The sequence below is a fragment of the Bufo gargarizans genome, chromosome 4 (genome assembly GCF_014858855.1).
Source record: "Bufo gargarizans isolate SCDJY-AF-19 chromosome 4, ASM1485885v1, whole genome shotgun sequence".
NCBI lineage: Eukaryota > Metazoa > Chordata > Amphibia > Anura > Bufonidae > Bufo > Bufo gargarizans.
In genome coordinates this window covers 87881335-87896105 of record NC_058083.1, presented here as the reverse complement: position 1 = coordinate 87896105, position 14771 = coordinate 87881335, and the positions used below count along the sequence as shown (strand labels likewise).

General features: G+C 40.2%; 1 protein-coding gene across 1 annotated transcript in view; it reads left to right on the top strand.

Annotated features, from left to right (window-relative positions):
• Positions 1 to 9589, top strand: part of LOC122935233 (alpha-1,4-N-acetylglucosaminyltransferase-like) — a 32216-nt gene extending 22627 nt beyond the window's left edge. The window contains exon 3 of the mRNA XM_044290995.1: positions 8999 to 9589. Within this exon, the coding sequence (XP_044146930.1) occupies positions 8999 to 9589 (591 nt within the window). The remainder of the gene's footprint in view (positions 1 to 8998) is intronic.
• The last annotated feature ends 5182 nt before the right edge of the window (positions 9590 to 14771 follow it).

The window sequence follows — 14771 nt, the reverse complement described above, 5'->3', positions numbered from 1 at the left end:
AAAACTTTCCATCTATTATTTATTTCAATAATGTTTTCATGAACTGAATTCTTGATCTGGCGATAAATCAAAAGCGAACAATGTGTAGCCGTTCAAAAATTCGACCATTCAAAAAAAAAAAAAGGATTTCTTTGGTAATGACCTGAAAATGACTCGTTGTCCACAAATGTTAGTGTTACTGTTCTCGGTATGTTCCCCAGTAAAAGATTCTCATGGTTAGATATGCAAACAAATTTTCGTACTTCTCTGAATAAGGGCTCTACGCCGCCATAAGAGCCAACAGCTTTCGGCGTGTAGTACTGTTTTCTCAATATCTCGGCAATACCCGTCATTTTAGCAACGTTTTTAAGCAGCGTCTATCAAACAATGCGACAACTGTTTACGCAATTTTAACTAATCAAGATAGTGGATTTATTGTAAAAAGAAAAAAGCAGACTACATTTTATTTAAAAACAGTTTATGTAAAACTAATAAAAACATTACATACAAAAAACATTTTATATACATTCAAAGTAAAAAAAATTATGTAAAACATTTAAAAGTGTAGCATCTTCAAAAGCTTCTAAAAAGAAACGTGTTTTACCGGGGTACATTTGCCGCGCCAATGTCATAATCTGTAATTTATCACGAGGGTTCTTAAAAAGGACCATGTATTTAGTGTTAAAATTTATGGTTCGGCTTTTCTTACCCTGACAAAAAAAAAATTCGGAATGAGATAATGCTCCCGCCGGACAAGGTAAATTTGTCAGTCAATGATTTAATGGAGGTGGCTTGTGAAAATCTTGAAATGCAAAACACTTTCACCAAATACGTACACCACAGAAACTTGAGCATTATGTATCTCGTTCCAAAAAGCCGAACCATAAATTTAAACACTAAATACATGGTCCTTTTTAAGAACCCTCGTGATTAATTACAGATTATTACGTTGGTGCGGCAAATGTACCCCGGTAAAACATGTTTCTTTTTAGAAGCTTTTGAAGATGCTACACTTTTAAATGTATATAAAATGTAACGCATTATAATGTTTTTATTTGTTTTACTTTTTTTTTTACTTTGAATGTATATAAAATGTGTTTGTATGCGTCTTGTAATGTTTTTATTAGTTTTACATAAACAGTTTTTAAATAAAATGTAGTCCGCTTTTTTCTTTTTACAATAAATCCACTATCTTGATTAGTTAAAATTGTGTAAACAGTTGGTTCGCATTGTTTGATAGACGCTGCTTAAAAACTTTGCTAAAATGACAAGTATTGCTGAGATATTGAGAAAACAGTACTACACACGGAAAGCTGTCGGCTCTTATGGTGGCCTTATTCAGAGAACTATGAAAATTTGTTTGCATATCTAACCACGAGAATCTTTTTCTGGGGAACATACTGAGAACAGTAAAACTAACATTTGTAGACAACAAGTAATTTTCAGGTCATTACCAAAGAACTCCTTTGTGCTTCAACCACTATAATGTGACTGATGCGGCCTTATATTTGAACGGGGCAACAGATACCCCCAAAACCGTTACAACCTAATTTCCAAGACGAATCAGCGGTTCGAGAATATATGTCACTCGTGCATATCTCGGGAAAGCATAAGGCTGAAAGAGCTTTATCCGTGGACCGGTCTCGCTAGTAAAAAGCGGAAATCTCAGAGCTGAAATTAGATTTGCTGAGCTGGTTGTAAACACTATTAACATGATTGTGTATTCAGTTCATGAGAAACATTATTGAAATAAATAATAGAAGGGAAGTTTTATCTGATTTTCAATAAAAATGAATAATTATGAAATTACCTGTGTCATTAAAACCGACTTTCACACCCGTCGCATATTTAAAGGTGTATTTTCGTTGCGTTTTATTACCTAAAAATAAAATCATCGACCGCCGGGCGGCCTACATTGTAAATACGGATAATTTGTATAAGCGGGGACGACACTGGATTTTTATTATATTTCAGCCTGATGATGTATCTATATTTTTTGATAGTTATGGATTATCGCCGTCGAGTGAGCTATTTTCTGCGGAATTTATAAAAATTTTATACAGAAATTCTAAGACTATAAGGTATCAAAACAGACAAATCCAGGACGTCGCTAGTTCGGTCTGCGGCCATTACTGCATCTATATCTTACTTTGTATAGCTAAAGGAATACCTTTTGAAAGTGTATTAAAAATGTTTACGAGTGATTTTAGAAAAAATTATCGTGTTGTGCGCTCCTTTGTAGTGAAGCGCATGAAACAATTGTATAGGCTGTTGTAATTACACACAAACTTGTCGGTCCCTAAGTGGTTGTTAAAAATGTAAGTTGATGTGTTGTAAATAAAGAAAAATTAATAAAAATTTTAAAATGATTAAAATTTTGTCATCCTTGATTTTTTATCATTGCTATTATAATTAAAAGACGCCCGGCCATGTGGTATACGCTTTTGAACATACCCGGGCATGTCAATATATAAAAGTCATATCAAAATGTTATCAAAGCGATATTAAATCACAAAATGACATATAAGTGGTATAAAACTGTATCAAAATGTTATAAATGGGATATAAAATGTTAATAAAAGCTTATCATTTAATAAGGACTTATAAAGTGATATAAATAGCTTATCATTTGATATTACATTTATATTAAGCCAAATAAAATTATATGAAAATCATATCAAAGTGAGAGGCATTTAGGCGTGGTTTGGGACGGCGAGGGGAGAGAAATGGGTGGATCTGGGTGGGGTTAGGGCATTTCTGGGAGGGTTTATGGTGTGAAAAAGGGGCGGGCACCTGTCACTTCGAGTTTGACGAGACATGTCTATACTACTGGCAGATTTTGCTGGACTGGTTTATTTACACCATGTCCCATTTGAAGCCTCCTGATGCACCCCTAGAGTAGAAACTCCATGAAAGTGACCCCATTTTGGAAACTACGCGATAAGGTGGCAGTTTTGTTGGGACTATTTTTAGGGTACATATTATTTTTGGTTGCTCTATATTACATTTCTGTGAGACAAGGTTAACAAAACTAGAAATTCTGAAATTTCATCTCCATTTGCCATAAACTGTTGAGGAACACATCAAGGGTTAATAAAGATTGTAAAATCAGTTTTGAATACCTTGTGTGGTGTAGTTACTTAGATGGCGTCACTTTTATGGAGTTTCTACTCTAGGGGTGCATCATGGGTTCTTCAAATGGGACATGGTGCCCCCCAAAAAAGGCCATCAAAATCTGTCTTATAGAAACCATATGGCGTTCCTTTATTTCTGCGCCCTGCCATTTAGTTATCAGTTCAGTTTAGTCATCAGCAGTTTACAACCACATATAGGGTGTTTCTGCAAACTGCTGAATCAGGGTAATAACTATTAAGTTTTGTTTGTCTGTTAACCCTTGCTTTGTTACTGAAAAAACTGATTAAAATTGAAAATTTGGCACCGATTTTATTTTATTTTTTGACCGTGTTCATCTGAGGGGTTGACTCATGAGGTATTTTTATAGAGCAGATTCTTACAGACGCGTCGATAACTAATATGTCTACTTTTTTAAGTTTATTTTAGTTTTACAAAATAATATTAAAAAAAAAATTGTCTTAGTGTCTCAAGTCTGAGAACCATTGTTTTTTTTTTCCGATTGTCAGTGGCTAAATGGAATAAAAATTGGGGAAGGGGATTATAAATTTAGTACTCCATGGAAGTGTGGTACTCCCTGAGGCAACCAATAATGCAGAGGCCTGGATGATCGGGGCATGTGTCACACTGAGTGGTGGTGTCCTTCCGTATCCCCCTCCTGTGACACACTCTGCACCTTTTTTGGGTCTGTCCCTTCTTTCTAGTAAGGGGGACCACACCTGGAAAGTGTTGGCCAGGGACGATCCGGGCGCCTCCAGTTCCCGAGGTACTCCGGCCTGCTCTTTCCCGGTCAGAAAACATCATGGCCTTGAGGACTGCCTCATAGAACTGGATTCATTTCCCTGTGTTGCCAGCGCTCCGGAACAGCACAAAAGAGTTGTACAAGGCAACATGTGCCAAGTAGACCGCTACATTTTTGTACCATGCTCGGGTTTTGCGCATGGCGTTATATGGCTTGAGGTCATGATCAGAGAGATCAACTCCTCCCATATTCCGATTGTAGTCGATGATACAATCGGGCTTGAGGACCGTCGCTGGGGTACCTCGCACAGGGACAGGGGTGATGCCGTAACCATGAATTGTGGACAGTACAAGGACATCCCTCTTGTCCTTATATCTGACCAGCAACAGGTTTCCACTGGTAAGGGCACGGGTCTCACCCCTGGGGATAGGTACCTAGAGGGGGTGGGTAGGGAGGCCGCTTTGATTTTTCCACACGGTCCCACAAGCGGACGTGGATCTGGTGGCGAGGGACTGAAACAAGGGGATGCTAGTATAAAAGTTATCCACGTACAGGTGGTAACCCTTATCCAGCAGTGGGTGCATAAGGCCCCACACAAGTTTCCCGCTAACACCCAGAGTGGGGGGCATTTTGGGGGTTCAATACGTCCCTCGTACACATGAAACTTGTAAGTGTACCCTGAGGTACTCTTACAAAGTTTGTACAGCTTCACACCATACACCGCCCGCGTAGAGGGAACAAACTGGTGGAAAATGAGTCTCCCCCTTGAAAGCAATGAGAGACTCATCAACCGCGACCTCCCTTCTAGGTACATAGGCCTCCAAAAATTTGGCCCCAAAGTGATCGATAACCGGCCTGATTTTGTACAGGCGCTCATAGGCAGGATCACCTTGGGGGAGACATGCTGCATTATCTGCATAATGCAGGCATTTTCGAATGGCCTCAAAACGGGAACGTATCATGGCCGTACTGTAAAGTGGGCTCTGGTACAGGACGTCCCCTCTCCAGTAATGCCTGACACAGTTTTTTTTTTACTAGGCCCATGTGCAGCACGAGGCCCCAAAAAGTCCTTATCTCAGCTGCACTGACCGGAGTCCAGCCACCGGCCCTAGCCAAAAAGGATCCCGGGTGTTGAGCAATGAACTGTTGGGCGTACAAGTTCGTTTGCTCCATCAGATTTACAAAGTGGTCACTAAAAAAAAAGACTAAAAAAGTCATATTCAGTGAAGCCCACTGTGGGAATCTGGATTCCTGGTTGGCCAACAAAATCAGGAATCACAGGCTCAAAATCCTCTGGGTACACCATGCAAGTTCACCGGTAGGGGGTTCAGGTGGACTTATCTGGGTGGCAGGAAAACTAGTATAAGCCCCAAACCTGCTCGTACTAGTGTGGGCCACAGGGTCCCTGGCATGGCGGTCCATTTGCTCCGCCGCCTTGGGGGCTCATTATCATAGCTAGATGATGAGGAAGACGCAGATGACAAGAGGAAAGTGGGGTCATCCTCGTATTCACTGAGGCTCTCGGACCCGGAGGCAAGCAGGGCATTTGCCTCCTTGGCCGAGAACATCCAGCAGGCCATAGGGGAGTATGTATGTGCGTTAATGGAAAACTTTATTTAGTGTGCGTGTGTGTGAGGGCATAGGTGTTTGCAGACTTTGCCCTAAGCCTAACAGAACCCCAAAAAAGGCAAAAATTAAATAAAAATATTTAAACTCGCTGATCAGCCGTCCGAAGCTGATCAGCGGTGGGGTGGGCGATGCGCATAACAGCGGCTGGACACTGCCGGCCACAGTCAGTGTACGCACGGTGATGCAAGTTTTTTTTCCTAAACTTTCCCTGAATATCCCTGCCTAACTTAACCTTTCCCTAACCTGTCCCTAGCTTTTAGTGCCAGATGGCACTGTGGAAGGTCAGAAGGGGGTGGGGGGGCAGAGATGGGGGTTGCTGGGCACAGATCCAACGCTGCTCCTCTCAACGGGCTCCGGACACAGAAAGGGAGAGGAGGCAGAGCCGCAGGGAGTTTAAACCTCCCGCCTGCCCAGCAGCCAATCAGAAGTGATCTAAGAGGTGATGCCACCATCACCGCTCAGGATCGCAGGATGGTGATTGGTGGTGTATTATCACACCACTGATCACATTCCTGTTCCGGGTTATCGGGTCCTTAGAGACCAGAAAAACTCGGAAACGCAGCAAACCGCAAGTCTGAATTGACCTGTGGTTTGCCGCGATCGCCAATACGGGGGGGTCACAGGACCCCCCCGCATTGTTCCACCACGCGGTGGTGATCGGAAATACACATGAGGTACCGGCACGTCATGTGTCCTTAAGTACCAGGGCATCATGACGTTCTGGTACGTCATGTGTCCCCAACAGGTTAAAATATGGATCCGAAGTCGGCTTCGGTACCAAGTGATATCTACTTCAGATCCATGTTTTCATTTTTTTTTTAAGTTGAAAAATCTAATCCTAAATTTATTCACCTAAGTCTCACGAGACTTCAGGAATAACAAAGTTGCCTCCCCGGAGCCTATACATTTGAATGCTGTATGGAGATAAATCTCCGTACAGCATTCAAACTAGGTTTTGAACTAGGCGACTTCGGATCTATGATCTGAAGCTGGCTTCGATCAACACTAGTCACTTTGCCTTCTCCCCCAAAAATTGTATAAGTAAAAACTACAGCTCATCGTACAAAAAAACTGTCTTTGTACAAATCCATAAAAAGAAATTAAAAAAAAGTTAACAGGGGTCAGAATATGGCTATGCAAAGAAAAATTTATGTTTTTTGTATTTGTATTATTTTAAAAGGATCAAATGGGGTATTTCCACTATATAAAGCTATCCCTTATTTCTGCTGGGACCACTACTGATGAAGGGCCTGAGATAGGCCATCCGAAATGAACAGGTAAGCACACGGCTGCTCCGTTAATTTCTATGGGAGTTCCAGAGATACCAGAAGACTGTCCAGAAGCTATCTCTACAGGGTGCTCCATTCATTTCAGGGGGCTCCATGGGGTATGAGGCCCCATTTTCATGATCATTGGAGTCCCTGCTGTAGGATCTCCACTGATCTAATAGTTATCCCCTATCCTGCGGATAGGGAATAACTTCATATAGCCAGAATACCTCTTTAAACCATAAGAAAAATTATATAAATTTGGTATGACTGTAATTGCACAGATCCACAAATTTACCTTAACAAAAAGCACAAAACAAGGGCAGACTTTTTTAAAATTCTGCCCTATTTAAGCATTTGTTTCCAGCTTAACCCTTCATTTATATCTGTAAAGAATAAATCAAGGCAACTGGACGTACTGTAGATTTCTTAAAAACGTTTCACTCGTTCTTCCAACGAGCTCTCTCAATTCTGAGTGACTGTACAAAAATTCTGGGAATAAATATGTAACTGAATCCACTTCTGGTAATTATACCCAATTTTTGTACAGTCACTCAGAATTGAGAAAGCTCGTTGGAAGAACGAGTGAAACGTTTTCAAGAAATCTACAGTACGTCCAGTTGCCTTGATTTATTCTTTACAGATATATACCAATGACCTGGATAAATGAGAACCTTCACACACTTAACCCTACATTGTATGGTATATAAAATCGCGATATTAGAGAGCACAACTTGTCCCACAAAAGCAAGCCTTCATGGCCCTTGGTCAAAGTATAGGTTTCTTAAGACTTAATTATCCATTAGGCCCAAATGCTATGATTTCTCTTTTTATCTACCCCTCTTTGTGACTCCACTGCCTCACTGTATTGAGCCCCACAGGTGCGACCTTAGGGGTTGAAGGGAAAAACATGGTAATTTTATAACTCCATACTCCCACAGGTATAGTGGGGAATATATCCTAGGAAACTCCTACGCTTTGATCCCCCTCCTAACTGGTACATGACCCCTATTCCAGATTGCGTGACTACCACCCTATTTGGGAAACTCTCAGTTTACAAATGTTGTTTGTCTCGCTGTGTCATATTATTAATATTATATCATCCTGTATTCATATACCTGTAACCAAAGGCTATCTTTATTTCTCTTCATTAACAATACCATTTCTAGAGGCCTTTATGTCTGATACCGAATGTTACACCCTTGTTGATGTAATTCTTACATTATGTACCTATACACCAATGTTAGTGTATTGCCTACACTGTATATTTTCTGAAAATAAAATAAAAAAAATAAATAAAAAAAGCAAGCCTTCATACAGCTACAATAAAAAAAAAACTGTTATGGTTGTTGGAAGGCCAGGGGTATAAAAGAAAAAAAAAGGAAAATGCACACTCTGGCAGTCCCAGACACCAGAGAGGCTATGCACAAGGCACAGCTCAGCAAACAGCGTCAGAATTCCATTAACATTTAAAAAAAAATTCTATTATGGTGAATGGGACAAGAGATCAAAAGATCCTAGATTTTAGCCCGCTAAGGGAGCTAAAGGTTATTGTTCAAAAAGTAAAAAAAAGTTCTAAAAAATAAAAAAACATAAAAAATATTAAAATAGTTCAGACATTATAGAAAATGTCTGAACTATTTGGTCCCATCCAAAAAATTTACTAACAGTAATAAAAAAGTTGTCTGTACCCCAAAAATAATACCAATAAAAATTACAGTTTGTCCTGCAAAAAACAAGCCCTCATACAGCTCTGTGGACAGAAATACAAAAAAGTTATGGCTGTCAGAAAATGGCAATGTAAAGAAAATTTATTTTTTTTCCAAAACTTTTTATTTATTTAAAAGTAGTAAAACAAATAAAATATACACATTTGGTATCGCCATAATTGAATTGGGCCACAGAACAACGACATCATGTCATTTTTAGCGCACAGTGAACACTGTAATATCAAAACCCAAAAACCCTTGTCGGAATTGTGTTGTTTTTTTATTTTTATTTAACCCTAAAATACCATTTTTCCCATTTCCCAATACAAGATATGGTAAACTAAATGGTGCCATTAAAAAATTACAACTTATCTGGCAAAAAATAAGCCCCCATATGGCTACATGAACAGAAAATTTAAAAAGTTATGGCTATGAAAAAAAAAGAAAAAAATACTAAAATGAAAATGGGCGCATTTAAATATTTTAGAACTCTTTATGTCATAACTTTTAATACACATATATTTTTGTTGTATTTGTAGACTAATCCCAAGCAAGAAAAGTACTGGATCCATACCATCGCAGACAGCTGTAGGTTGGCACTTATCTGGAAATATGGCGGCATTTATATGGATACAGACATCATATCTATTCAACCTATTCCACAACAGAATTTTTTGGCAGCAGAGCACTTGGAGCTTTCGAGCAATGGTGTTTTTGGATTTTCTTCCCAACATAATTTTACATGGATGTGCATGGAAGATTTTGTTCAGAATTATAACGGTAAAATATGGGGATTTCAAGGACCACATCTCTTTACCCGGGTTTTAAAAAAATGGTGTTCTTTGCAAACTTTTAAAGGCATAGAAGATATCAGTTGTGGGAACATTTCTTACTTGAACCCTCAAAGATTTTACCCTATTCCATATATATCTTGGAGAAAGTATTATGAAGTGTGGCAAAAATTGCCAACTTTCAATTACTCTTATGCTCTCCACTTATGGAACTACATGAACAACGAGGAGCAAAGAACTATGGTTCCTGGTAGTAATATGTTGGTGGAGCATCTCTACAAACAGCATTGTCCTTCAACATATGGAGCTATTCAAAGAAATGAAAGCCTTTACCTATAGTCACAGGGTAATGAACTTATCAAATTGAGATTGGAGATATTTCTAACCCTGTAGACGTCTTGCAGTGCATTTTGAGAAAGTATTCACTACACTAGGATGATCATTGCTAAAATTGTGTAACAATGGAATGACTCTAGGCATGAATTTTATGATGGTTAATTTGACACACTGGACATTTTCTAATCAAAATTTGCCAGAATTGTGGGAAAATTTGCACCAAAAACTGGTGTACATACTTTGTGCTATATTTATTCATTATACGGTATTTATTAATTGTTTTAGACACTTTTTTGGGGCTTGTCTAACAAGGGATATGGCTTAGCTCAAAAGGGGTGCGGTGTGCCATAAAGGGAATGTGGCTTACGAAACGGCAATGTGGGCCAAAAGAATGGCTCAAAATTCCGCCATAAAGTAAGCATGCTAATAGGTGGTACTTAATGTTACGCTACTTTTACAGCATAAAAAAAGTTTTAAAAAATTTGCAAATATGGTTTTATGCAAACATTTGTGACATTTTATCATTTTATTAAACCCTCTCCATTTTTGAAAAGAGGGTGGGAAAGTGGGTGTGATCAGCTATAATTTGTTTAACTCTTGATTTATCAAATTCACCCTAGTAGGGGCATGTCGTGGAAAAGTTGGAGTAGCAATTCTAGACAGGCTAGGTTTAAAGTTTATCAAACAACATGTGACATTTGATAATTTTGGTGCAAAGAATGCTAACACTGACTCAAGCAAAACTGACTTCAAAGGGTACTCTCGTGATAAAATTCCCTGACTGTCTATTCGAAGGGGTAATGTGTCAAGATACCACTTTTTGCTTATTCTTTGGAGAGCCTGTCATGGGGTTTGCAAAATGTTGCGCGCCATTTGTTACCTTTGCTGCACAAAATATCTATGAATGTTTCAGTCTAAAATCTAGTCATGTTTATGACAAAGGCTCTGTCATTTTGTACTTAACCAGGGGACTGGAGTACACTTGCAACTTTTCCCAAAAAGTTGCAATGATCAATCTGGATAAAAAATATAATTCCACCCACAAAACATCTGATGCACTTTTTGAAATGTAAATTGCCAGGCACTGTGTGTACCTCACTAAAAATGGAACAAATGCCTACTACACCAACAGAACAGCTAAAAATCACATCTTTCCGCATCTATTACGGCCCCTATTAAGTGAATGGGTCTGTATCTAAGCCGCAAAAAATGCGGCTTGGATGCAGAACCAAACCATGTTCATGTGCATGAGCCCTAACTGTTAGGCAGCATTAGTACATCTGCCCCAATGACTTAAAAGGAACTCCAGAAAAAAAAAATTGTCAAAAGATTCAGAGAACCTAGAGAAATCCATGTGTGCCGGTCAATATTGGATGCTTATGAGGGGGCACCGCATTAAAAACAGACATAATTATATACTAGAAATCACCGCAGGAACACTTCCTGAAATCAGAAGTTAAAGTGTAACTGTCCTGTCTGTCATTTTTTATTTATTTTTTTGGGCTAATCTGTAGGGTCAGAGATAGGAAACATTTTTCTAATATAGTTTATTCTGAGAATTTATAGTAGAAAACTTGCCAAGAAATGTCCGTTAGCAGAATGTTGCTAAGGTACATCTGTCTTCCTAGTACTGTAAAGTGCAGTACAGGCTAGGAAGACAGGCTGCTGCCCTCACTGCTCCCTCACACAGTGGACAATATATTAAAGGGGTTGTTTCACTTCGGCAAATAGCATTTATTATGTAGAGAAAGTTAGCACAAGCCACTTACTAATGTATTGTTATTGTCCATATTGCTTCCTCACTGGCTGGACTCATTTTTCCATCACATTATACACTGCTCGTTTCCATGGTTACGACCACCCTGTAATCCTTCAGCGGTGGCCATGCTTGCACACTATAGAAAAAAGCACCAGCCTATGGATGCTCCCATGGTGCTGGTCACCAGAAAGGCCGACACTGTTTCCTATACAAGGCCACCACAGATGAACTGCAGGGTGATCATAACCATGAAAACGAGCAGTGTATAATGTGTTGAAAAAATGAATCCAGCCAGCAAAGGAAGCAATATGAATAATACTAATACATTAGTAATTGGTTTGTATTAACTTTCTCTACATGACAAATGCCACTTAAGTGAGACAGTGCTGAAGTGAGACAACCCCTTTAATATCTGTACCCTAAATATATATTTATACGCCAAACTTTTTCTCACTGATCAGCGTGGCCAGCACTGCTTCTGCTGTATACTTCGTGTGCTGAGTCACTAACAAGCCTGATACATTTTAGCAAGCGGTAAGCGCTCGCTATTTAAACGAAAAATCCAGCAGAGAAGACCTAGGACTGTTGAGCAGCTAGAATCCTACATGAGACAAGAATGGGGCTACATTTCTCTCCTCAAACTCCAGCAAATGTCCTCCTCACTTCTCAGATGTTTACAGACTGGATGCCACACAATGGTAGACATGGCCATGTGCATTGGCCAGGTAAGGATAATATTCAGAATTAGTTGTGACGCCAATTCTTGCGTGCGCAGGTTACTACCCCAGGGCCCTTCAAAGGTGTTATAACGCAAGTCCCAGATTAGGAATGCCAGAATGGTGTTATGGTCTATAATGTCTCTATGGTTTGGTGGCAGTTGTGTCACGGTGTCTCCTACCTGGCTCCAGACTCACTTGCAAAAAATTTGAGTGTAGTGATAGTAGAAGTAATAGAGGAACTTTACAGAATAAATTATGTTTAGACCTTTAGATGAAGTTCAAACGTTGCTTTACTTGAGGTAACTTGCATCCAAACAGTATACAGCTTTGGTCTATTGGTCCCAGCAGGTTTTGGCAATGATTGGCAGGAATGAGTACTTCTGCTTTAAATGTGGAGCTTTCAGGATAAACGTCTGCTTGGTAGCTCTGTAACTGTGGCAGGATTAGCTTCTGCACTTATCTGTAACGTATTCTGTGTGGGGACAGACTAGCTGAGGAGGAATAGGCTTCTCCTAGTATTCTGGACTTATCTCACAGATGGATTCTCAGAGGATGCTTTCTTCCTGGAACTCTGGAGTTGGTCTGTAGTTTCTGCTTCTTCATCAAGCTGAGCTAAAGGTGCTCAGACTGGGTATATATATATGGACAGGTCTCAGCCGAGACTATGTCCTTGCTGTCTTCTCTAAGAAGGGGTTTTCCTGAACATTTTCACACAGCCTTCCCCTAGCAGGGGTGGCTACACACTTCCTTCTCCACCCATACTGCAGGATGTGGCTCCAGCCCACCTCTCCACAGAGGGGGAGCTAAACTGGAATCAACCATTCCAGCTCAGATACACTTAACTGTTACTTGTTCCTGCCAATAAGTTGCTGCCACCTACTGGTAACCAGGCTAATTACATTAACAATTGCATTTAACATAGATTTATATGCACATTTGTGGAAGACATAATGTAAATTACATCTGATGACATTATAAAGGCTCTTAGAAGATAGTAGCGGCGTAGAGGCGTGTATAACACAACTCTGGGGTGTTACACATGTCCCAATTTTTTCAGATGTGTTGCTGTCGTCAAATTCTAAATGAGTTAATTTTTTTCAGTAAAATTGTAAAATGTCTCATTTACAACATCTGATATATGTTCCATGATCTATTGTGAATAAAGTATGAGTCCATGAGATGTGTAAATCATTGCATTGTTTTATCATTTACATTAATTTACATTTTACACAGCACCTCAACTTTTTGGGGATTGCTATTGTAGTAATCCCTTATCCTGTGAATAGAGGATAACTTCACAGTTTTTTGACTCAAGGATTTATTTATTTATTTATTTGCCATATTTCTACTCAGTTTCCCTATCATAAGAACAAATTGGAGGGCAGGGTTTTGTTATTATTAGAGTTGCCCACAATTTCAAAAATGGAGCCACAGCAGGAAAGCTAATAAAACAAAAGGTAAAAAGATTGTCTTTAATACCCCATTTCAAAGAAGGGTGAACGGCCAGCTTTTGTCTTAACAGTTCATCAAACTGAAACCAAGCCATACCTCCAAAGTTACGGTATGCCTCCAGTATGATGTCAAGATGCTGAAAAAGACCACAGCATTTACCTGGAAACTTTTCCCCTAACACCGCTGCATAAATACAAAAGCCTGCAGCCAGTTGTTAAACGAACGCGGCTGACTACGCCTCCTGGATTCATCCAGCTTCTCATCCTTTTTATCATTGCTTAAAATATGCTCCCTACTAGAAGGTAGTAATGACATCAGATCCATAAACTCAAAACGCCAAATGCGTTCTTTAACTTTTTGAGGTAAATGAAAACCCAGAGGCGAAACCTCGCATGGTAGCGCCTCTTTAACACAGGCCTCAGATACCCCAAAGCCCCTATCAAGCATTGGAACATTAAACCTTGATTGATTAACATTTGACGCCATTGGATGGTTAACCCAAACTCCACATGGCGCTACCGTATTCCCTTTCTCAAGAAATTCAGAAAAAAAGGAATACAGACCTGAAACAATTTTTTGTTATACAGTAAATTAGACATTGACTGCACATTTCATTTCTCACCGCTAGATGGCGCCTCCTGTCCAGAAACCAAGGAATGAGGAACTTTCAGCTTGAGCTTGCCAAGATATTCACCGATGACTTCAGGTAGGCTTACTGTGGATGCTGTCAGGCTGTCTTCTCTCTTGCTGGACTCAGGAACGCTGAACATCCACTGATGGTCGGCTTCACAGATGTCCTCTTCTTCATCTTGCCATTCTTGTGCGGCGTCCCTGCCGCTGATTGCCAACGCTGTACGCTGCCTTCCGCTGCTCCCTTGTTGGCCTGCGGATGCCTCCTCCTTCCGGATCTTCCAGCTGCCGCCGCTTCCCCCTCTGGGGTCTTCACGGAACGGCACCTCCTTCTGCCAGCTTCAGGAGGCGGAGTAAAAGCACACCTTGCCCTTCTAGCTCTTTTGCTGGGCAGCGCTTTCAACTCCACCTCCGCCAGCATTTTCACCTCCGGCGCTGCTTCCTACTATTCCCCCAGCGCCAGGCGAAGATCCGCTCTATCTGTCCACTGCTGAAGACCCTTCAGGCTGGGCAAGACATCGCCGCAGCCACTCTTCACCGCCCGCCGATTCCTCCTTCAGGATCAATTGCTTCAATAACTCTTCCATCTTCTCCGCTGGACCAGGTCTACTTAAACTGACAGCAC